Below are 21,295 nucleotides of genomic sequence, written 5' to 3' on the forward strand. Positions count from 1 at the left end.
CATTTCACTATATTATCCAATCTTTCATCCTATTATGATGCACAGAATTCTAGTATTAACATCATGCATTCTTACATTGCTATGAGTGAAGGCTCATATACTGAGGCACCATCTCTTGCAACTGAACACGTGAAATATTTGAGAAACTAGCTGCAAAATTTTCATCATCTTCTGTTTCTGGATTTCATGAAAAACCTCTGTTTAAAGCTGGTTAAAAATTCCTATTCAGCTTAGGATCTTTCTTGGCAGTTCCTAGGAGCCTGTAGAATGGATTAACCCATTCACAACTTCATCTATTATACCATTCATGTAATTATGGGTAGAATACTGCTCTGAGAATTAAATGCTTTTAATGGTAAATTGAAGAGAAGTTAATCTCAGTAATAAAAATTATGCACTTAGGTCCTGATACGATGTGTCTTTGTTAAAAAGAACACAAAAACATTCGTCAGATCCTTATCTTGCTCAATGACAAAATGGCCTGAAAAGGGGAGAGTTAGTTAGAATTCCTGTATCTTCTTGCAATTAATGTGATACTTAGGGTCCGGGAGCTGTCCCTTATCTTTTACACTCAGGGCTGATGCTCTACCACTTGACCTACAGATCCATTTCTAGCTTTTTGATGGTTAATTGGAGGAAAAAAGTCTCAAATACTGGCTTTGAGCTTCAGTCTTCAGAGATCAGCCTCCCAAGTACATGAGCCACCAATGTTCAGATGACAATTCCATGATTCTTAGTATTAAAAAAACAAACATTAATAATAAAACTACATATGTGCATGTTATATGACTCCTGGGCATGTGTGTAAGTCAACAGCTGATAGAGACAGTTGTACACAATATTTATTGCAGCTCTTTCCACAATAACCAAGCGATGAAATCAATCTAGGTTGCCCATCAGTGGATAAATGCATAAAGAAAACATGGTACATATATATATATATATTCCATATATATATATATATATATATGGAATACTATACAACATTAAAAGAATGAATGAAATATGATGGTGGTAGGAAAATGGATGGAAATATAGATCATCATGTTGTGCCTATAAGCCAAGTTCACATATTTATATATACACACATATATGTGGCAGCCACTGGGAGAACAGAGGGGAAAATGAGACAGGGAGAGAGTGAATATGATGAATCTTAGAATTGGGATATAGAAGGAATGGGACCAAAATTAGGTTCCTATATGTATATACAAAGTGTCATGCTCTAGGAAATATTGAAAGAAGCAGAGAAAACAAAGATATTCAAAAGAAAAGACGGGGTGGGGGTGGTGAGGGGGGCGGAGATCGGAAGGGATGGGAAGGGGAAACAAAGGAGGAGCAAGAATGCTTGATGAGAAATGCACTCATTACCTTGCTCATGTAATTGTAACCCCTCTGTACGGTATTTTCACATTAAAAAAGAAAAGACAAACTTTCTAATCAAACAAGTAGAGATCATCTAATCCAGCCAGAGAATTGCATCTATTAATTTCAAAATGACAAAGAGGAATTACTGTTCAAGAGAGACAAATGGCATATGTGTTCTCTCATATGCTGAAGCTAGACCTAACCAGGACTCTACACATTCACACACAGTGAGCACAAAAAAGGCTACTCTTAAGGGAAGAACATAAGTGCAATGTCACTGTGCCTCTAATCATATAAAATACTATTTATCAAAATGAATTTTAGGAAAGTGAAAAAAGTCTGTTTTTTTGTCTTGTTTGTTCATTTGTCTGCCTTTGGGAGATGGGGGAGGGTGGACACAGGGTAAACAAATGCAGCAGTGGTACTCACTAGACGCTATGCTGAAAATGAACTATACAAGTTGTGTGGTGAGACAGGAGGCAAAACCTGGGAGATATAGAGGGAAGGGTGACATGGCCCAAATAGGATGCACGCATTGCCTCACTCATGAAATCTAACTTCTCTGTATATCACCTTCGTAATAGCAATCATTTTAAGAGTTTTATTTACACTTGTGTTTTAAACTCATTTAGACTCATTTTAAGAATGTGGTCTCTAGCCGGGCACCGGTGGATCATGCCTGTGATCCTAGCTACTCAGGAGGCCGAGAACTGAGGATCACGGTTCAAAGCCAGCCCAGGCAGCAAAGTCTGTGAGACTCTTATCTCCAATTAACCACCAGAAAACCAGAAGTGGTGCTGTGGCTCAAGTGGTAGAGCACTCGCTTTAAGTTGAAGGGCTCAAGAACAGCGCCCAGACCCAGAGTTCAAACCCTACAACTGGCAAAAAAGAAAGAAAGAAAGAAAGAAAGAATATTGCCTCTGAATTTTGATCATTTATAAGTTAAGTGACAAAACATCCAATAAAGCCCAAGATTATAAATACAACCGAGTCTTTTCTTTTTGTTCTTCCCAATACTGGGGCTGAACACAGAGCCTGGCGCTTTTTAGGCAGGCCCTCTGCCACAACTCCAGCTCTCAACAGAGACCTAAAACCCTTCTATAGGGACCTCTGCATCTTCCCGTTTGTCAAGATCCTGCTTCCTAAATCAAATTCAGTGACAGCAGGGGATAAACCATAGGGGGACACATCAAAGAAGTGAGAAATCACATAGTACATTCAAAACAACAACAACAAAGGAAAAACCTCTCGTGTCCATGTCTTGGTCGCTTAGCATCATCTTATATTGTCCAACGTATTTGGCTATTGAGCTACTCTGCTCATCTGCTAAGATTATCCTAGACATATACTAATTATTGCAAGTAAGGGAAATCTTATTTGGGATCTATGTTTCTTTGAGTCTGGCTTACTTTACTTAATATGACTTTTTCTCATTTCATTTCCTTACAAATGGGGTGGTGTTATTCTTTCTGATGAATGCATAGAATTCCATTATATGTATGTATATATGTATATATATATTCCACATTTTCTTGATCCATTCATCTACTGTGGGGCATTTGATTTTGGTATCCTAGTATTGTGTATATATATATATTATATATGTTTATGTGAATTAGGGAAGGGAAGGGGAACAACAGAATGGTGAGAGAAAAGACAAGGGGGAACCAATGCAAAGCGATACTCACAAAACAATACATTGGAAATGATGTGTACAACTTGGTGGGAGGTATTGGGGGAGGGAAAGAGGAAGAAAAAAATCAGGGAAGGGATAACAAGTTCAATAAGAAATGTACTTATTACCTTTCTTATATGACTATGACTCCTCTGTATACCACCTTGACAATAAAAAAATAAAAATAAAAAAATAAAATTTAAAAAGATCCTGCTTTCTTTCCTTACTTCATGTGGCTGCCCTTACCATGGCTTCCCTCTCTCTCTCTCTCTCTCTCTCTCTCTCTCTCTCTCTCTCTCTCTCTCTCTCTCTCTCTCGCACTGTGACATCAGATGAGCTCTAGAAGCTGGATGATTTATCTTCATATTTTACAACAGTTCTCCAGAAAAATAATAGTATATTTGTGGTAATTCTAATTTCTTTTCTCTAAAATAAAAAATTATTATTAAATGCCTCTAGATCAAATAATATCAGTATGATAGCTTCCTAAAAAAAAAATCTCTTAAATTCTCTGTCATAGCCCATCACCCACCTAACAAAAAACACTCTTAGCACTTTGCTTTGTAAATCTCTCTACTGCCTTTCTCCCAGTTGGGGGTCACAGCTTTGGTCAGGGCCAGGAATTTTAGCAAATGGTGTCCCATCTGGTTGTTAGTCAATGTGGGTTGCCACAGGATGTTTATAAATCAGTGATTTAGTGTTTCTTAGCTATTGCTGAACTGTGATAGAGCAGAAGTCTTGATGGCTGTTTCCTGTTTACATGCTGAAACACCTCTCCCCATTGTACAGTCCGGGATGATGCATAACAGCGCCAGGAAGGGAAAGGAGTCGGGCTGGTTGGCCAAGAAGAATGATCTTACAACCTTTGACCCTATGCTTTGTTCTCATAAACTCTGTGTATCAAAGGAGTTTTTAGTTTGTATCTTTTCTTTCTTTCTTTCTTTTTTCTTTCTTTCTTTCTTTCTTTCTTTCTTTCTTTCTTTCTTTCTTTCTTTCTTTCTTTCTTTCTTTCTTTCTTTCTTTCTTTCTGGAAGAACTCTTTTTTTTCCCAAGTATGGTCAAAACACTTCAACTAGACTGAATGTAGTCCATTTCAACTATGTACTTCCAGATCCTCTTTCTACTCCAGGAGTTCAAGAAATGAGCGTCAGTAAGTTTTGCAACCTTATCAGTTCTCTGCCCAAGAATCTCCCTCTGACTCTCATCTGAGGGAGGGTATGGAAAATCAAGCTTGTAGATGATGTAAAGTACAATGAAATTTTAGGGAGGCACGTGCCAGATTTCCTTTGGGACAAGATGGAGTGGTTGAGTTGGGAATTACTCAACAACTGTGCCTACAGATTGATCACTAATGAATAGAACTGGACATCTTAGTTAAGGTTTCTGGTAAAATAACACAGAATTCTTACACAAGATACTTCCCTTTTCCACATTAAAAAAAAAAATCAGTAGTACAGAAATGTGCTCATTACCAAATTCATTGATAGACTTGGGTTCTGGGTGGGTAGGATGTTTGAGGAAGTAATAGCCACATTGAGTGCTTTGAAAGAAATGACTAGGTTTGTGAATCATGTAATACAGGAAGGTGTTGAAATATTTCAGGACAGTCATCCTTAACAATAGAGACTGCAGCAGTAGAGACGTGACAGTCAAGACAGTATGCTTTACTTGGATCAAAGGGTTGTTGACCACAGGGTCAAATGACAGGAAGGGATTCTCAGCTTAGACAGATATTGAAGTTCTTCAAAGAAAAATTTCTAGCAATGAATTTTCTTAAAAAATTACGAGTGGATATTAACTGTACAAAAGGGTTTCATTATGAGATAAACTAACTCAAATAGAAGAAAACAAAGAAGTAGATACTTGAGATTTGAGGAGTAGGCAGAACTCAAAACTCTCAAAGTATAAGGCCTAAGAAGGAAATCATTTAATTATTTTAAAGACGAAGACTTTTGGAGCACTTGGGAGGTTGAGGCAGGAAGGTCCCCAGTTCAAAGCTAGTTCAGTATACTAACTAAGAAGACCTTGCTTCAAACAACAAACAGAGAATACCATACATTTAGACTATATAAGCAAAAGCATAAGTAGAGGTAGGAAACTTATTTGGGAAACAATTCTATCTCAATGGTCTGGAAAGACCTTGCTTTCCTCATGGACTCATATCCTCATGGTTTTCAATGCCTAGCCCTTACCAGCGCTGAAGCTTCAGCAGACGGAATCTCTGCCTTATGGTATTTAAATGATCCACCATATTTTCTCTCTCAAAAAGCAAAAGGAGCTCTTAGCCAGGCGCTGGTAGCTCACGCCTGCAATCCTAGCTACTCAGGAGGCTGAGATCTGAGGAGCCTGATTCAAAGCCAGCACAGGTAGGCAAGTCCATGAGACTCTTTAACTAACCACTAGAAAACCGGAAGTGGCATTGTAGCTCAAGTGGTAGAGTGGTCACCTTGAACTGAGGCGTTCAGGGACAGTGTCCAAGCCCAGAGTTCAAGCCCCACAACTGACCAAAAAAAAAAAAAAAAAGCAAAGGACTTTGTTTCTGCTAAGTGCATTCCCTTGTAAATTACAATCATGTAAGTTTTGAAGTAGGGAGAATCCTTAGGTGCCTCTCTTCATCTAAATTCATTCCTTTGCAACGAGACAACTTCTCAGGAACACACATGGAGTTAACAGCTGATTCTTTTTCTGGTGAGAAGATTGCAAGCTTAGGGATTAGGTCCATCTAGAAAGCCTAGAATGGAGTCTCTCTCCACAACCTCTTCAGTGTTTTCATCACAATAAAGGTCCAGTCATGAGATTTAGCATGAAATTAGTGTAGAGATTAAATGAATTCATACAAAAAAGAAGAGCACGAGACAAATGATAAAACCTCAGTGCTAATGGAGTGAATAAGCAAATATGATCTGATCTATCTATATAGTGGAGACCTACTACACATAAAATAAAGTTCTGATAAAAGAAAGACCTCATTATTAGGAATTATCACCTCTATATACTTTCAATATTATGATTTCAAAAACTGTTATTTTTCTATATATCACATCTGAAAAAATGTCATACTTTTGGGTTATCAATTGAGTATGGGTAGAAAAGTCTGTGAAACTCCTATCTCCAATAAACCACCAGAAAACCAGTGGCACTGTAGCTCAAGTGGTAGAGTGCTAGCCTTGAGCTGAAGAGCTAAGGGACAGTTCAGGCCCAGAGTTCAAGCCCCACAACTGGCTAATAATAATAATAATAATAATAATAATTCAAAGGGAAGGCATGCACTTTCTCTGAGTGCATATACCCTAGTGGTATACAAAATGCCTGTCATGGGTTAGCCATTTATCCTGGTAAACTCTGCCTTCACTCAGGATGTTAGAACTGGAAGGAAAGCCGGAGGCAGTGATGACAGTCCCAGCCTTCTCTGCAACTCCTCTTTACAGCCACAGCAGTGGGGAAGGTAATCTGCATAGATGGAGCCATTGCACTTAATGTGCTGATGAAATCATGTGTCACTGAGAAAAGATTAATGTCATTCATCCCAGCTGGCTTTAAGAATAAACGAAAAGGGTGTGAGCTATGAACGTGAATAATGCTCACATAACCACAGACCTGGGCTCAGAGGAATCCGACTCATTCCACATACGGAGCATTTGCAAGATTTTCTGTTGACTCTGTCATTCTTCCGTTCAGTAGGTGTGGCCAGCCACCCTCATTAAAATAAAGATAAACAAAGCCAACCCAATTATAAGTGAGGAGAAAGATGTGCCCTCAGTGTTGTAGGCTTGCAGGTGGTGACCAGCTGGAAAACTGAATAGCCTGCATATTGCAGCAGAGAGAGGGATCTGAGCAGCATGAGTTCGAAGTCGAAATCTGTAGGGATTATTGGAGCTCCTTTCTCAAAGGGACAGGTGAGTGGAAAGCCTGGCTTCTAAAGCTGGCATTTATTGAAATATTTTTGGACTTTGCTATTTGTAAGGCATTGCTATATGCTTAAGTTTCTCTGTATAATCTGGCCAAGGAACATGCCAGAAGTCCTCTTACCATTTTGTGATGCAGTATATTTATAATCTCAAACCCAATCTCAGCCAAACCCCATTTCAGATGCTTCTACCGAATGTTTACTCCTGTTTAAGCAAGGTATTTTTCTCTGAATTGAAATGGACTTTCTGTGTTATAGCTCATCTAGGATTTTTGCTCTTGCTGTTTTTGATGATTGTTCTGTAATCAGTGGGAAGGAGAATTTTAAGAAAACACATTGGTCTTATAATTAATGGCTGGAGAAAAAAATCTTAATAGATTGGTAGCAAACTTCCGACTTCCAATTTGGCAAACTTAAATGTTAATGATTTATGTAAATTGGTGAAGGATTCATATTATTTTCGAGTTTTACTGAATCTATAATACCATTGGCTCATGGGCTAAGGTAGAAACATGTGTCTCTTTTTGAGGAGGGAAACAAAAAAAAAATAACCCTGGCAAACTGGCCACAGTGACAGGAATAATGGATTCAGGCAACTCTCAGATTGCCTTAGGACCACCTAAGTGTGAACCAACACACACCGGCATTGTCTAAGTGGACAGTCTTTTCTTTCTGCCTGAGTACACTCATCATGGTAACTATAATGAAATGACAGAATGTCTTCAACTTCAATATGGCTATGCTTAAAGAGAAAGGAAAAAAATCAAAAGCAAACCAAATACTCTGGTAGTTGCAACTCTTAAGGTTGATTTTGTTTTTCTAAGGAATATTTTCATCCGTGGTTAATTTTTTTATTTTATTTTAGAATCGAGTCAGTCTCAGTCTTTCAATTCTGAACTTTTGCTGTGCACTCTGGCTTTTATTGCAAAACAAATTGGAAGAGGTCAGAGGTTGGAGGCCCAAACCACATTTGGGCTGTCAGTAAATACTACTTCACTTCCCCTGGCAACCATCCAGAGAGAGCTCCAAGAACACAGGGATAGTTTGTTGACACATGTTGCTTTTAAAATCCACAATATGCTCACCTGTTCTTAGAGCAGTTTATATTACTAATAGGAAGGAAAGGAAAAAGGAAGGAAGGAAAGAAGGAAGGAAGGAAAGAAGGAAGGAAGGAAGGAAGGAAGGAAGAAGAAAGGAAGGAAAGAAGAAAGGAAGGAAGGAACGAAGGAACGAAGGAAGGAAGAAAGGAGAGGAAAGAGGTCAAGATGTTTTAGCCCTTGAGCCTCAGCACAAGATGAACCCTCTAATAATAATGATTACTCTAGGAGAAAAGTATGTTAAAACGCAGCCTAATGCATTTTCACATTCTCAGTGAATCTCGCTTGACCTGCCTCTTCTCTCATTAAAACATGATGATAAGTATGGAGCTTGCTGTCCCTTGATTATAAGGAATGAGAGATTTTTTTCCATTCTAATTCATATAATAGAGGGGGAAATGACCAACATAGAAACTTTGTTCTACCTAAAGGAAGTAAAAGTTTGACAGCCAGGTACAGAAGAGATTAGAGGTCAGATGACTAAAAGCTTGAGCCTGAGGAAGAGCTACATCCCTTGCCTCACCCACTTGCAAGGCAATGAGTAAGCAATGAGTTAAGTACTATTTTTCTGTTTAGTTGGATTAACTAAGGCTCAGAGGATTTGCTAACTTGTCCAGGATCACACAGCCCTGGCTTCTGATTCCAAAATTTGTATCCTTGACCTGCACTGATGCCTCCTCAGAGAGCTCAACTCCATAGCAGACCTGGTACTTGTGACGAGCTAGGGACTGGGATTTGTTCAGAAAGTCAGTGGAGCTGGCAAAACAAGTGTGGAAATGGACAGATAAAAACAAGCAATGAGTAAAGACTAATCTTAAGAAGCAAGCCAATTAGTTGGCCGCTAGTAGCTCATGACTCTAATCCTAGCTACTCAGGAGGCTGAGATCTGACGATCATGAATCAAAGCTTGCCTGAACTGGAAAGTCCATGACACTCTTATCTCCAATGAACCACCCAAAAATCAGAAGTGGAACTGTGGCTTAAAGTGGTAGAGTGTTAGCCTTGAGTGGATAAAGCTCAGGAACAACCCCTAGGCCCCAAGTTCAAGTCCCATGACTGACAAAAAATAAAAAAGCAATGATGATGAAGAAGAAGAAGAGGAGGAGGAGGAGGAGGAGGAGGAGGAGGAGGAGGAGGAGGAGGAGGAAGAGGAGGAGGAGGAAGAGGAGGAGGAGGAGGAGGAGGAGGAGGAGGAGGAGGAGGAGTTGTTAATCAAACAAATGAAGAATGCTAGAACAAAAAGTCCACTGAGAAATTCAATGAGTCTCTAATAGAAAATACAATGCCCACTAAAGAGTCTAGGAGATTTGTTCTAACATCTGCAGGAGAGGGAAAAATGGCTAGGGAGTTTTTATTAAATCATGGTTTTTAAGTTTCTCCTATATTTCAATCCTACATGGATTGATCTAAAGTTTTGATCGAAATCTACTAGATGGGATCGGAAGAGGTTGGCCAACCACATTGCCATGGGAAAAGGAATCAGTTCTGATTAAATACACGCAACAGGGTAAATACAATGAACACGGATGCACTGCATATTTCAAGGTAGTTATAGGAGAGGATTTTGATGTACTCACTATAGAAAAATAATTAATGTTAAAGATGATTGATATGCTAATTACTCTGAGTTGATCATTATCCAATATATTCAGGAATCAAGGCACATACTTTTGCTCATAAATATATACAAACATTATGGTCAATCAAAAAATTAAAAAAAAACTTTAATAAAGAATGGCATAAAGGAGCAGAATGTGTTATGGAACATACATAGGTGGTCTTGTAGCCAGATGTGGAATTTAACACTGAGCATTTTCCAGGCCCCATTGAGATTTTCCCAGTCATCTGTTATTTGACTGGGAAACCACAGCTCCAATCCTTGGCATATACACATGTCTTTCCATAGCTTTTCATCTGACATAAGGAAGTAGTTTTATATGTTAAAGCCCTGTTGAGAATTAGGTTCAGAAAGATAAAGACCTCTTTAGATCTGTATCAGTCAGGGAGGCTGGGGGAAGACATACATGGAGGAAGAGTATTGGTTTACCAGATAGCTGCTCAGCACAGGTAGAATTTCTCATAGCCTGTTTAAGTAGGTCAGAACTTGATGGTACTGGGCTGGGCTTTGTTTGTAGTTTCAGTTCCCAGGTGACAACTTCTCTGTTACCTCTTTCTCCCCAAGAGTCCTAACTTATTTCTGGGAGGATTTGCAGATGGGTTTCTTCGGGCCATGTTCTTTCCCTGCAGATTCCCGTGTCCAGACTGTTCTGCTGATTATTTGTGAGGTTTCTCCATCATCATCTCCTCGGGCCTTTCTGACTCCCTACTCATGCTGCAAGATTCTGCCCAGAGATCAGCTGTTCCAGGCAGCCTTTGCTTACACATCTCTGCTAGGCTGAATTAGAAACATTCTATTTCTGTGTGTGTGTACACGTGTGTGTGTGCGTGCACGCGCATGTGTGTGTATATGACATGTTACAAAATTGAGGTTAAATATCCAAATTTTCTGTTTACTAGTGACTCAAAGACAGAGGACCTTTTCATTTCATGATTCTATCTCTGTCAGCATGTTTTGTTGTTTACCCTGGGTGGGAGGGGGCAACATGGTATGATGGAAAGAAGGGATGCAGGTTTTGAAATTCAAAGACTCATGGAAAATTAAGTCACTTTATGAATCTAAATCCTTCTATTGTGGCACAGGGGTAATTCAATGTACCTCACTGTGAAAATTAAATGGAGGAATAGAAATCTCTGGCTTTGTGGTAGCTGAAGAAATCACAGTTACGATTTGATAGCCATGATGACTGCAGTACTTTCTTTTTCCCTTGTTCAGCCACGAGGAGGGGTGGAAAAGGGCCCTGAAGCAATGAGAAACGCTGGTCTTCTGGAGAAACTTAGAAAAGAAGGTAATGTTTCAGATGAAGGATGTCAAGCCTGAGATCATCTCCTTACATAGGGGAGGAGCAGACTTGTGAGGCCATGGGATGCTCATGCAACAGGAGTGTGCACTGCTTTGAAATTCAGAAGCATATCCTATTAAAGAAGCAGAGCATGAGAAGAATGCTGAATATACTACTTCTGCACTCAGGCATGCTGTATTTCCTGTCAAACTGCTATAAAAAGAACCCATGTAGGCAAGAACTGGGGTCTGGTAGATGGTAGAGGAGTTAGGGATTCAAAGGGAAAAACAAGAGGGGCTACAGTTAGTATCCTACAAGCAAGGTAACATCTTTTTGTAAAACGACATAAAACAGTGGGGCTGGGAAGGTGGCTCAGTGGTAGAGAGCTTGCCTTGCATGCATGAGGCCCTGAGTTCGATTCCTCAGCACTACATAAGCAGAAAAAGACAGAAGTGGCACTTGTGGCTCAAGTGGTAGAGTGCTAGTGTTGAGCTGAAGAGCTGAGGCCCAGAGTTCAGCCCCCAAGACCAACAACAACAACAAAAAGACATAAAACAGTAATAATGACATCTACTGGCAGTCTGTGTGTGTACCAGTCCTTCATGAGTGAGCCAACCAAATCAGGAGTTAGTTAAGAATTTAACAGGGACCATTAGAATATTCCACTTAGTTCCTGGCCATTTTCAGCAGTCCTGTGCATTGAGCCAGAATAAAATTTTGTAGCATTAGTTAGTAGGGAAACTTTAACAATCATGTTTGTTTTTACTGCCCAATTGCATGCATTTATTTATCCTCCCATCCTTTTTCCATTTCTACCATGTTCTCACTTCAATCCTGGCCCTATTTCTATGCCCTTTATTGTTGCCCTCATCTAAAAGCACCTAAAGTTTATATTGAAAGTGGAAATAGCAGTATAAATAACTTTAATGGAGCTTATGATGGGTGCTTCAAAATATGTGTTATACCATTTTACAAGTTTTGATGAAGGCCACGTAAGTTTTCTAAGACCACCTTAATTTTCCTCTTTTTGAGATCTAACTTCTTAACTCATGCAACATTTATAAAGTATAAGCACAATAAAAGTTGCATATATTATCTCTGTTATTCTTCAGTGTGAATAGTGATGGGTTGCTCACTTTAGAAAGATCAAGAAGGCACTGATGTTGATTTTATTTTATCCTCTCAGTGTTTTTTCTTTCCCTTAAATATTCTATTCCCAGAATTCAGTTCCTTTAATCAAATTTTTTTTACAAGTAAAATTTGAGACACTACCATAGACGGAGGAGTTATTCACTTTATTGAAGTTATTAAATGTTTACTAACATATATTTCACTACAGCACAAGCATTTAAAGCTGTTATAGCTTGGCTTGTCAGTGTTTAACAGCTTATTTGGTTTTTGCTTTTTGATGCCTTTTAAAGTCTAATTTTAGGATAGATATATTCAGATGTGTTCTACAGTATATTTTGCTAAATGTTCTTATTTTTAGATTGTTGTTTTTGACTAATGCCCAACTGATGTGACAAAACTTTGTCTTACCATAAAGCCTTGATGATCAACAGGGAAAATAGATATTGTAAAGCTTTTTGTGAACTTAAAAAATACAAAATAAAGCAACCAAGTTTAAATAAAAATATATAATTTCAAAAAAATGACATCTACTATTTATACAGTATGTGTTCACATATAGCATACAAGTGTAAAATTATGTATATTAAACATGTGTGCTTAAGAATGTTATTTTTGTAGGTAAACCCCCGTTGACATGGTGATTGTAGAGTGAGATTGTAGAGCAACTGGAATCCTCATATATTTCCAGTGGATATGCAAATGACATTGCCACTCTGCAAAGCAGTTTAACCATTTCCTAGATAAACATGCCATGATCGTTTGACCTTGTAGTTCTAGTTATTTACTTAAGAGAAATGAAAATGTATTTCCACATAAAGCTTTGAACTTGAATGGATAGTAGCAATATATATGATAACCAACAAAATGAAAACAACAATATGACCCATCAACTGGTGAAAATATAAATAAAAAGTGGTACATCTGTACAATGAGATAGTACTCAACAGTAGAAAGGACTGGATCAATCACAGGGATAAAATACTGATTGATGGCATAAACGGCATGCCAAGTGAAAGAGGAGAGACACAAATAACTATGTGACTCCATTGATTGGATTTTTAGAAAGACCAAAGGATAGCTAAAGAAAGCAAATCAGCAAGTCCTGGGAGTAGGGCAGGAATTATAAGGAATGGAAATGTTTTACATGTTGGCCATAGTAGTAATACAAGATGTAGATAATACCAGAACTCATTTGAGCTGCACACTTAAAGTGAGTTTTAGTAACTAAGAATTATATTGCATAAGGCCATAAAAAAGGAGGAAGAATGGAAGGGAAGTAGAAGGGAAGGACACAAGGAGAGAAGGGGAAGGAAGGAAGGGAGGAAAGAAGGAAGGAAGGAAGGAAAGAAGAAGTATGGGAGGGCGGAATGCATTTAAGAGAGAACAGAAAGTACGGGTAAATGGCCTTTCCCTCAATCAGCAAGCATAGTTTGGTCACATGTTATATCAGGTGAAATTTCTTGAAGGTGAGTCAAAAATACCCACAGACTTAAAAAAATACAATAAACAATGACTAGTTCAGAATACTGAGCTGATCCCATATCATACATTTTTCAGCTCTCTAGTTTTTGAAATCTTTTTTCTTGGTCTTTTTGGGAGTCTATCCAGATCCTTAAGAACTTTAATTGCCTTTTTTCATATAAAAATTTCATGCAAAAGTCTGTATTTGCGTAGTCCTCTGTGCGAAGCACATGTTTACTCCTGATACCATCTTGAGGCAGGAATGATGGATGGAATAGGAAGCTGGCCGACATCATCAGGTGACTGCTTGGATGGAAACCAAGATTCTTGATACAGAGTTAAAAAGCTTAGAAAATACTGTGTATTTAATCTTGGAAAAATTAACGATTTCTGCTATACTTTTGGACATATGAACAACTTATTACAACTACATTTATTGTAGAAAGATGAAAAGCATACATATATACTGACAGAGAGAAAGGGAGAGAGAATTTCTACTAGGGTCAAAACTGAGAGTTACTGGTGATATATTTTTGTGTTTAGTCTAAGTGGATTGATTTGAGAAGTATTTGTGGGGGCACTGTGTGTGATGTCAGGCAAAAGCAGACACAATTTTTATCTTCACAATGATTACTGTGTTTCCAGACATATTTCTTGCTTATTACTTTTGAAATTGGTCATTGGTGTAGATTTATGGGCCGATTAATGATAAGCTTCTATTTAGTAACTTGAAACTTTGACTTGTAGGATGTGATGTGAAAGACTACGGAGACTTGTCCTTTGATGATGTTCCTAATGACATGCCCTTTCAAATTGTGAAGAATCCAAGATCTGTGGGAAAAGCCACTAGCAAGCTGGCTGGTGTGGTGGAAGAAGTTCAGAGGCATAACAGAGTCAGCGTGGTCCTGGGTGGAGACCACAGGTCTGGTACAGGGGCTGTATAAAACTGGGTACAAATGGAATAAGAGAAGTATAACAAAGACCATAGAGAGAAAATGTAGACAGGAATGCACTGATCATTATTTTCTCCTTTAAGAAATCATTTTATGGCTTATCTCTATTGGAAGTCTTAACTTTATTTTTAAAAATCTATCACAACAGAAAATACATGGAATTTCATCATAGGCTTACATTTCTTAATAATGAAGCACTAGGGAAATTCATGCCATAATTCTACTTGATTACTGATGATACATGAAACTAATTGAGGCTAACAATGTATGTGCTTTCTATTCTATAGGGATATGTTATGAACATTTTGAAGTGCACAAAAACATAAATGCATGATGAGTTTGCCAACTGTGTGTGTTATGTGCGGTTCCCCCCCCCCCCCCCCCGCCCTTTAATCTACAGTGTGGATTTCCTCAGGGTTAGACTAGCATGCACATCCAATTCCCAATTCACCATACCCTTGTTTTGTTTTGTTGTTTTTCTTCAAAGTTTCATGCTTATAAATAATGTGGCAAAGATCAGTTTTCTGTGTGGAAACTTTTCAGTCTTCACACTAAGATGTAATTTTGCCAGAGGGTTAATGAGATTAAAAAGTAGAAACATTCTTATGGCTGTTGACATTAAGACCTAATTACTTCACTGTCCTGTTTCCTCTTTGAAAGCTAACCGTTACCAAGGTTTCTGTAACAACACCACAGTCAAAAGGCTGGCCTTGCTTTCTTTTTCAAGAGGAAAAAAAAATTTAATGGACATTTTACGCGTGGCAAGTGGCCAAAAGATAAGAAATGAGAAGTAACAACACCTCTAGGTGACATTGAGACATGACGTTTCCTGTTTGAGAATCTGAAAATTTATACTTAAACGTTCCCACATGGGACAATCCAGAAATTTTACAGTAATTCATAATCTTTTAAGTTCAGTGCAAGACATCCCTTAGATATTCTGTTCTTGCAAGATGTTTGGAGTATCTGGGATGGGCTCTGAAGATCCTGGGCCCCATAAAGTATGTCAGGGGAGATTGTATGGCAGGAGAATGGACAGTTAAAGAGTACCGGCAATAGCCAGTGGGACTTCTGAGTGATATTTCCCCATTACAAAAGAGCTGGAGTTTAAAAACAGTGAGAGAAATTAAGTATTCAGTCATACTCAACTTTGAGAGTTGGATAGAAACTAATGCCAAGGATTCCTTGAATAGCTTTTTTTTGGTAAGCTATACTCATGATTTTCATTACAAAATGCTTTTATAAACAGCTGACTTTAGAAATACTAGCAGTGCAACTATCACTTGTGAATAAGAATCAGTACATCTTCTACCTAATGCACTGTCACAAGTGCTTTACCTCTAAGGCCCATGAGAAATAGTGATTTTGACTTAAAAAGAAAACCATGCAGGCATACTAGTCTAAGCACATGATATCTATGTGATGACACTGTAAACTTGCTTCTCACACTTTTTCTTCCAAAGTCTGGCGATCGGAAGCATTTCTGGCCACGCCAGGGTCCACACTGATCTGGCAGTCATTTGGGTGGATGCGCACACTGACATCAACACTCCACTGACGACCACGAGTGGGAACTTGCATGGACAGCCTGTGTCTTTCCTCATGAGAGAACTGAGCAAACAGGTAAAAGGCTGCTTGGTACTCTGATATAAAGTGTTCAGTAATAGTATTAATAGCAGTAGCAGCAGCAGCAGCAGCAACAGCAGTAAATCTGAAAGTTCAAGACAAGTAGGAAGCATCTTACATCACTATTCTTTGGTATAATCTCAAACCATTTTCTCTGCAGCAAATGAATTCTGACCCTACCTTAAATTGATTCCATATACACCTGTAACTCTGTATTCAGATGTCCTCCAGGAGCCCAAACCTTGAGCACACTCATAGAATATTTGCATGTAATCCACTTTAAATTATATCTAGAGTACTTGTAATGCAAATGATATATATAGTTCTACTGTATTTATTAATAATGAAATGATATAGTCAAACTGTCTAGTTTAGGGAATTATTAAAGGATATATTATACTGTATTGTTTACAGAATAAGGAAATGATATGTAAATCGTTATGCTATATTGTTTAGGGAATGACAAGGGAGCGTTTACATGTTCATTATAGACTAAATCATAATAAGCCTACCTATTTTTTCAATCAATGGTTTGGTGGCAACCAAGGACTCAAAGGATGAAGGAATGATGTGTTGCTTAACTGTGTATCTTCCCTCAGAGGTGGGGCAGAATACTGCTTTATAAACATGTTAGCAGAAGCAGAGATGAACAAATATGCAAAAGGTATATATCAAGCAAATCTTGGAGTAAGGGCTAAGCCAAATCTCCCAGTTCCCATCTTTCTCCACTATATATCACATAGCTTGCCTGTTTTGGCAAGACTGTTCCTGCCTATTGAGCACAGCGTTAAAATACAGATGGGTCTAATACTTAATGCTATTACTATCCTAAATCATAAAAGCCTATCTGTCCCTGTTCCCCAGAAACTTCCTTTCTAAAATGTTTAAGATAAAATTTGAGAGTGACTTCACATTGAAGCTCACACTTTCGTAATAGTATCAACCGATACAAAGGATACAAAACGACCCATGTCAAATACTCAAAGGTAACATCTTTTAACTGATGATCAAGGGATGTGTTTACAAACATAAAAATGTCAAGCTTTGAAAGCTTGGATTCAGAATGAAATGGGTGTCATTTATCACACTGCAGCATAAGGAGCATGGAAGGGTTTTGTCCAATTATCTCCCTCAGCCTTTCCAGGCTGCTGTATGGATTAAGTCCTTACTAGAAAGTGAAGTCATAGAAACACACTCATTTTTTGACATTAGAGTCCTCAAAAATCAGGGCCCAGAAGAAATGGGGCAGAGGACACAAAAATGTGTCCAGGTAGATCCTGGCTACAGGGTAGGTTTTGTAAAGCCAAAGCAATGAAAGGTATAAGAGGCGGCAGATATTCTTTTCAATTTTATATTATTTGCAAATGATTTCCTTTAAAATTATGCTCCAAATGTAAGATAAATGCAATTCAGCCAGTGTCCTTAATGTTAAGTGAAGGCTTTGCTTAAGAGAAAGGTGTATCTAAATGGAAACACTGCGATTTTAGATGCCCACGGTGCCTGGATTCTCCTGGGTGACTCCTTGCATATCTGCCAATGACATCGTGTATATTGGCTTGAGAGACGTGGACCCTGGGGAACAGTGAGTTTATTCCTGGATGTGATTTACCTTCAGTTCTGTTCTTTTGTCTGCTGGGTATGCTTTACTGCCCAAATCTGTCAAAGAAAATTATTTTAAGGGATAGAAGTGTAACTCAAGTGGCAGAGTCTCTGCAGAGCAAGCCAGGTTCCAAGCTCAAACCCCAGTGCTGCCAAAAAAGGGAATTACTTAAATAGCAAGTTACTATATATAGTGTATGTATATATAAAGATACACACACACCATATATATAGTGTATATAGTGTATCTATATAGTGTATATAGTATATATATATAGATACACTATATACACTATATAGTGTATATAGTACATACACTACATACGTGTGTCCACAAGTATATAAGCAGTTATGTATATACATTTATATAGTTGATGTACATTTAAACACAAAACTTAAATATTTGATATATTTTCCCAACTTTCTCTCTTCTTTAAAAGGAAACAGTAGGGAGCAGAGACAGACTTCCTAATTGTAGATTATCTTAATCTCCCCTCTTCTAGCTACATTGTGAAAACTCTGGGTATTAAATGTTTTTCAATGACTGAAGTGGATAAACTGGGAATTGGCAAGGTGATGGAAGAAACGCTCAGCTATCTCCTGGGAAGGTATGATGTTCACAGGAGCATGTGTTTTGTGTGTGTATCATAAAAGCTTGCTGACACTAGTCAATATGTTACTAAAAAAGTTGTTAAAAAAAATCCTGGAACTGTATTGGTCTATTTTCTTTTTTAAAATAAAGCAGGGTAAGAGTTGTATTTATTTACTAAATATCAAACTTAATATCATTTTTTATTTTTTTTTATTGTGAAAATACTGTACAGAGGGATTACAATTACACGGGCAAGATAATGAGTACATTTCTTATCAAGCATTGTTGCCTCCTCCCTGTTTCCCCTTCCCTTCCCTTCCCATTCCTCTCGCCCCCATCCCCCCCCCCCCCCCCCCCCCCCGCCACCAAAACTGTAAAGTTCATTTTTCGACATAACAACTTGTACATCTCATTGTTGCAATGGCTCCACCTGTATCCCTATTTAAACAATTTATTTTTTCCCTTCCCCTCCACAAATTATATCAACATCAAATACAGTGAAAGCAGGGGTTATACCATGGGGGAGGGACATACAAAGCAACAAAGAAATAATCTTATAAATATGTTAGAAACAATCGCATGAAAGAAAAAACATTTGAATACTTATCTTGGGGTTCATTTCACCTAATATCAACTTATCTGACCTTTTCTGCTTATCTCAGACATATGCTAGTTATTGCAAATAAGGGAAACCATGGGACCTATGTTTCTTTGGGCCTGGCTTACTCCAAGCCTTTCCATTTCCTAACAAGTGGGGCAATGTCATTCTTTCTGATGGAGGCATAGAATTCCATTGTGTATATATACCACATTTTCTTGATCCATTCATCTACTGAGGGGCATCTGGGTTGCTTCCATATCTTAGCTATGATAAATAATACTGCAATAAACATAGTTGTGCTAGTAGCTTTAGTATGGTCTTGTTTGTGATCATTCGGGTAAATGCCCCAAAATGGAATTGCTGGGTCATAGGGGAGAGGGGATGTGGATAGAAGGGAACTGCATTGTTAGTGGGAGTGTAAACTTGTTCAACCACTTTGGAAAGTAGTATGGAGGTTCCTTAATATCATTTTTAAACTGAAGTATTTTCCTACTTCTTAAAGAAAGTCAAGGCCAATTCACCTGAGTTTTGATGTGGATGGACTGGACCCATATTATACACCAGCGACTGGCACACCTGTGGTGGGCGGTCTGTCTCTCAGGGAAGGTCTCTATATCGCAGAAGAAATCTACAAGACAGGTAACAAGTAGAGACAATACAGATATGTACAGTTGGTTTGCATGAACTTACTTCTCCTTGATCTGAAAACCAAGGGCCGGCGGATACACTCCATTGAGTGATTTATAGTTAGGTTTTTAGGTGGCCTTAGTTACTAGGTAACTTTTGAAGCCATTGTGTACTGATGTTAACATGCCGCTTATTTTTTTTAAATCAATTATATCATTATCCTTTTTTATGTTGTTGTAGGATTACTGTCAGGACTAGATATAATGGAAGTAAACCCATGCCTGGGGAAGACATCAGAAGACATAACTCGAACAGTGAACTCAGCAGTAGCCATAACAAAGGCTTGTTTTGGGGTGGCTCGGGAGGGAAATCATGAACCTGGGATTAATTACCTTAACCCGCCTAAGTAAATGTGGAAGGCCACAGTTCTTCTCAAAGATTTATTCGCTTTGAAAATATCTTTCCAAGTATATGAGTATACATTTTATCAATTCTTCTGTGAAATTTACAATAGGAACACTTTAACTTTTGAAATAAGAACGCTTTTAGAATAGGATTTATCCTTAAAAAACACAAATTAATTTCCAACTAAAAATATGGTGGCATTTAAGTAAATACAGTAACAGAAGTTCTCCCATCCCTTCTAACAGGTGACAAAAATACCCATGGGGGGGAGGGTGGTGTCCATGTGTCCATATGGTTCAAAGTATGTGATTTTTGTAATAAACTCTTTTATAATAAGATTTTGTTGTCTACACCTTTCTAAATACATGTAACGCTCTACATGTATGCATGTATGTATGTATACACTACACTGCTTTACTGTAAATATTTGTCGAGGTTGTGAATAGCCATCTCTAAAATATTGCAGAACCCGGGAGAAGGTGGTTCTGTTTTTTGTTTTTTCTTTTTCATCTGTAAAATGGATAATCACAGGCTTAGGCAATCTCCAAGTTTTAAACTATTTTAAACTTTCTAAGCATTAAGCATGATATTATTGATATTTTAAACATGGATGTTATTGAGGTAGCCTTATGGAAAATAGAAAATATTTTTACCAAAACTCATTCATCCCCAAATTCAAGCTATTTTGTTTGCAAGATCTGCTAAATCAGTATTAGGAGTTCAATCAAAATTATCTGTGGCATCAAAATGTCTTACCCTTTAGTTGGTGGTTACAGTATCTCAGCTAAAATCCCTAAGCACCCTAAAAACTCTGAAACATACTAAGAAAAATGGAAAACACACACACACACACACACACACACACACACACACACGAAAAGAAACTAACAATCAAAAGAAGCAAAGCAAACTCTTCTCTTTATACAGGAACTTTTCTACTTTATACAGGAACTCAACAGAGTTCTGTAATGAAATGAGCTCCATGGAAGAATTTTTGTTGTACTACATTAACAACCACATGCATGTTAGAAGAGTCTCTGCCATCTCATTTTCCTCCTGTAACCCAGAATTTTAACTTATATAGCCTATGTTTCTTTGGGTCTGGCTTACTTTGCTTAATATAAACTTTTCCAAATCTTTCCATTTCCTTACAAATGGGGTAATATCATTTTCCATTATGTATATATACCACATTTTCTTGACCTACTGAGGGGCATCTGGACTGATTCCATCTTTTACCCCCCCACCCCCCACTCTTCTCAATTCTGTGGTATATACGATGCATTCTTGCCTGCATTCTCTAAACTCTTCCCTTTTTCATTCTTCTAGCCCTCTCCCTTTGGCCCTACTTTA

At 38.0% G+C, this 21,295-nt stretch overlaps 1 protein-coding gene across 1 annotated transcript; it reads left to right on the plus strand.

Moving 5' to 3' along the window:
* The first annotated feature begins 6,734 nt into the window (after positions 1-6,734).
* Arg1 (arginase 1) lies at positions 6,735-21,090 on the plus strand. The gene is made up of 8 exons (XM_042671850.1): positions 6,735-6,939; positions 10,881-10,953; positions 14,287-14,461; positions 15,956-16,115; positions 17,606-17,700; positions 18,221-18,325; positions 19,413-19,549; positions 19,778-21,090. Exons 1-8 carry the CDS (start codon positions 6,883-6,885, stop codon positions 19,945-19,947), a joined length of 972 nt encoding a protein of 323 aa, XP_042527784.1. The 5' UTR covers positions 6,735-6,882; the 3' UTR covers positions 19,948-21,090.
* Positions 21,091-21,295: the final 205 nt, after the last annotated feature.

Source organism: Dipodomys spectabilis, unplaced genomic scaffold (assembly GCF_019054845.1).
Source record: "Dipodomys spectabilis isolate Male_0828 unplaced genomic scaffold, ASM1905484v1 ptg000001l, whole genome shotgun sequence".
Classification (NCBI taxonomy): domain Eukaryota; kingdom Metazoa; phylum Chordata; class Mammalia; order Rodentia; family Heteromyidae; genus Dipodomys; species Dipodomys spectabilis.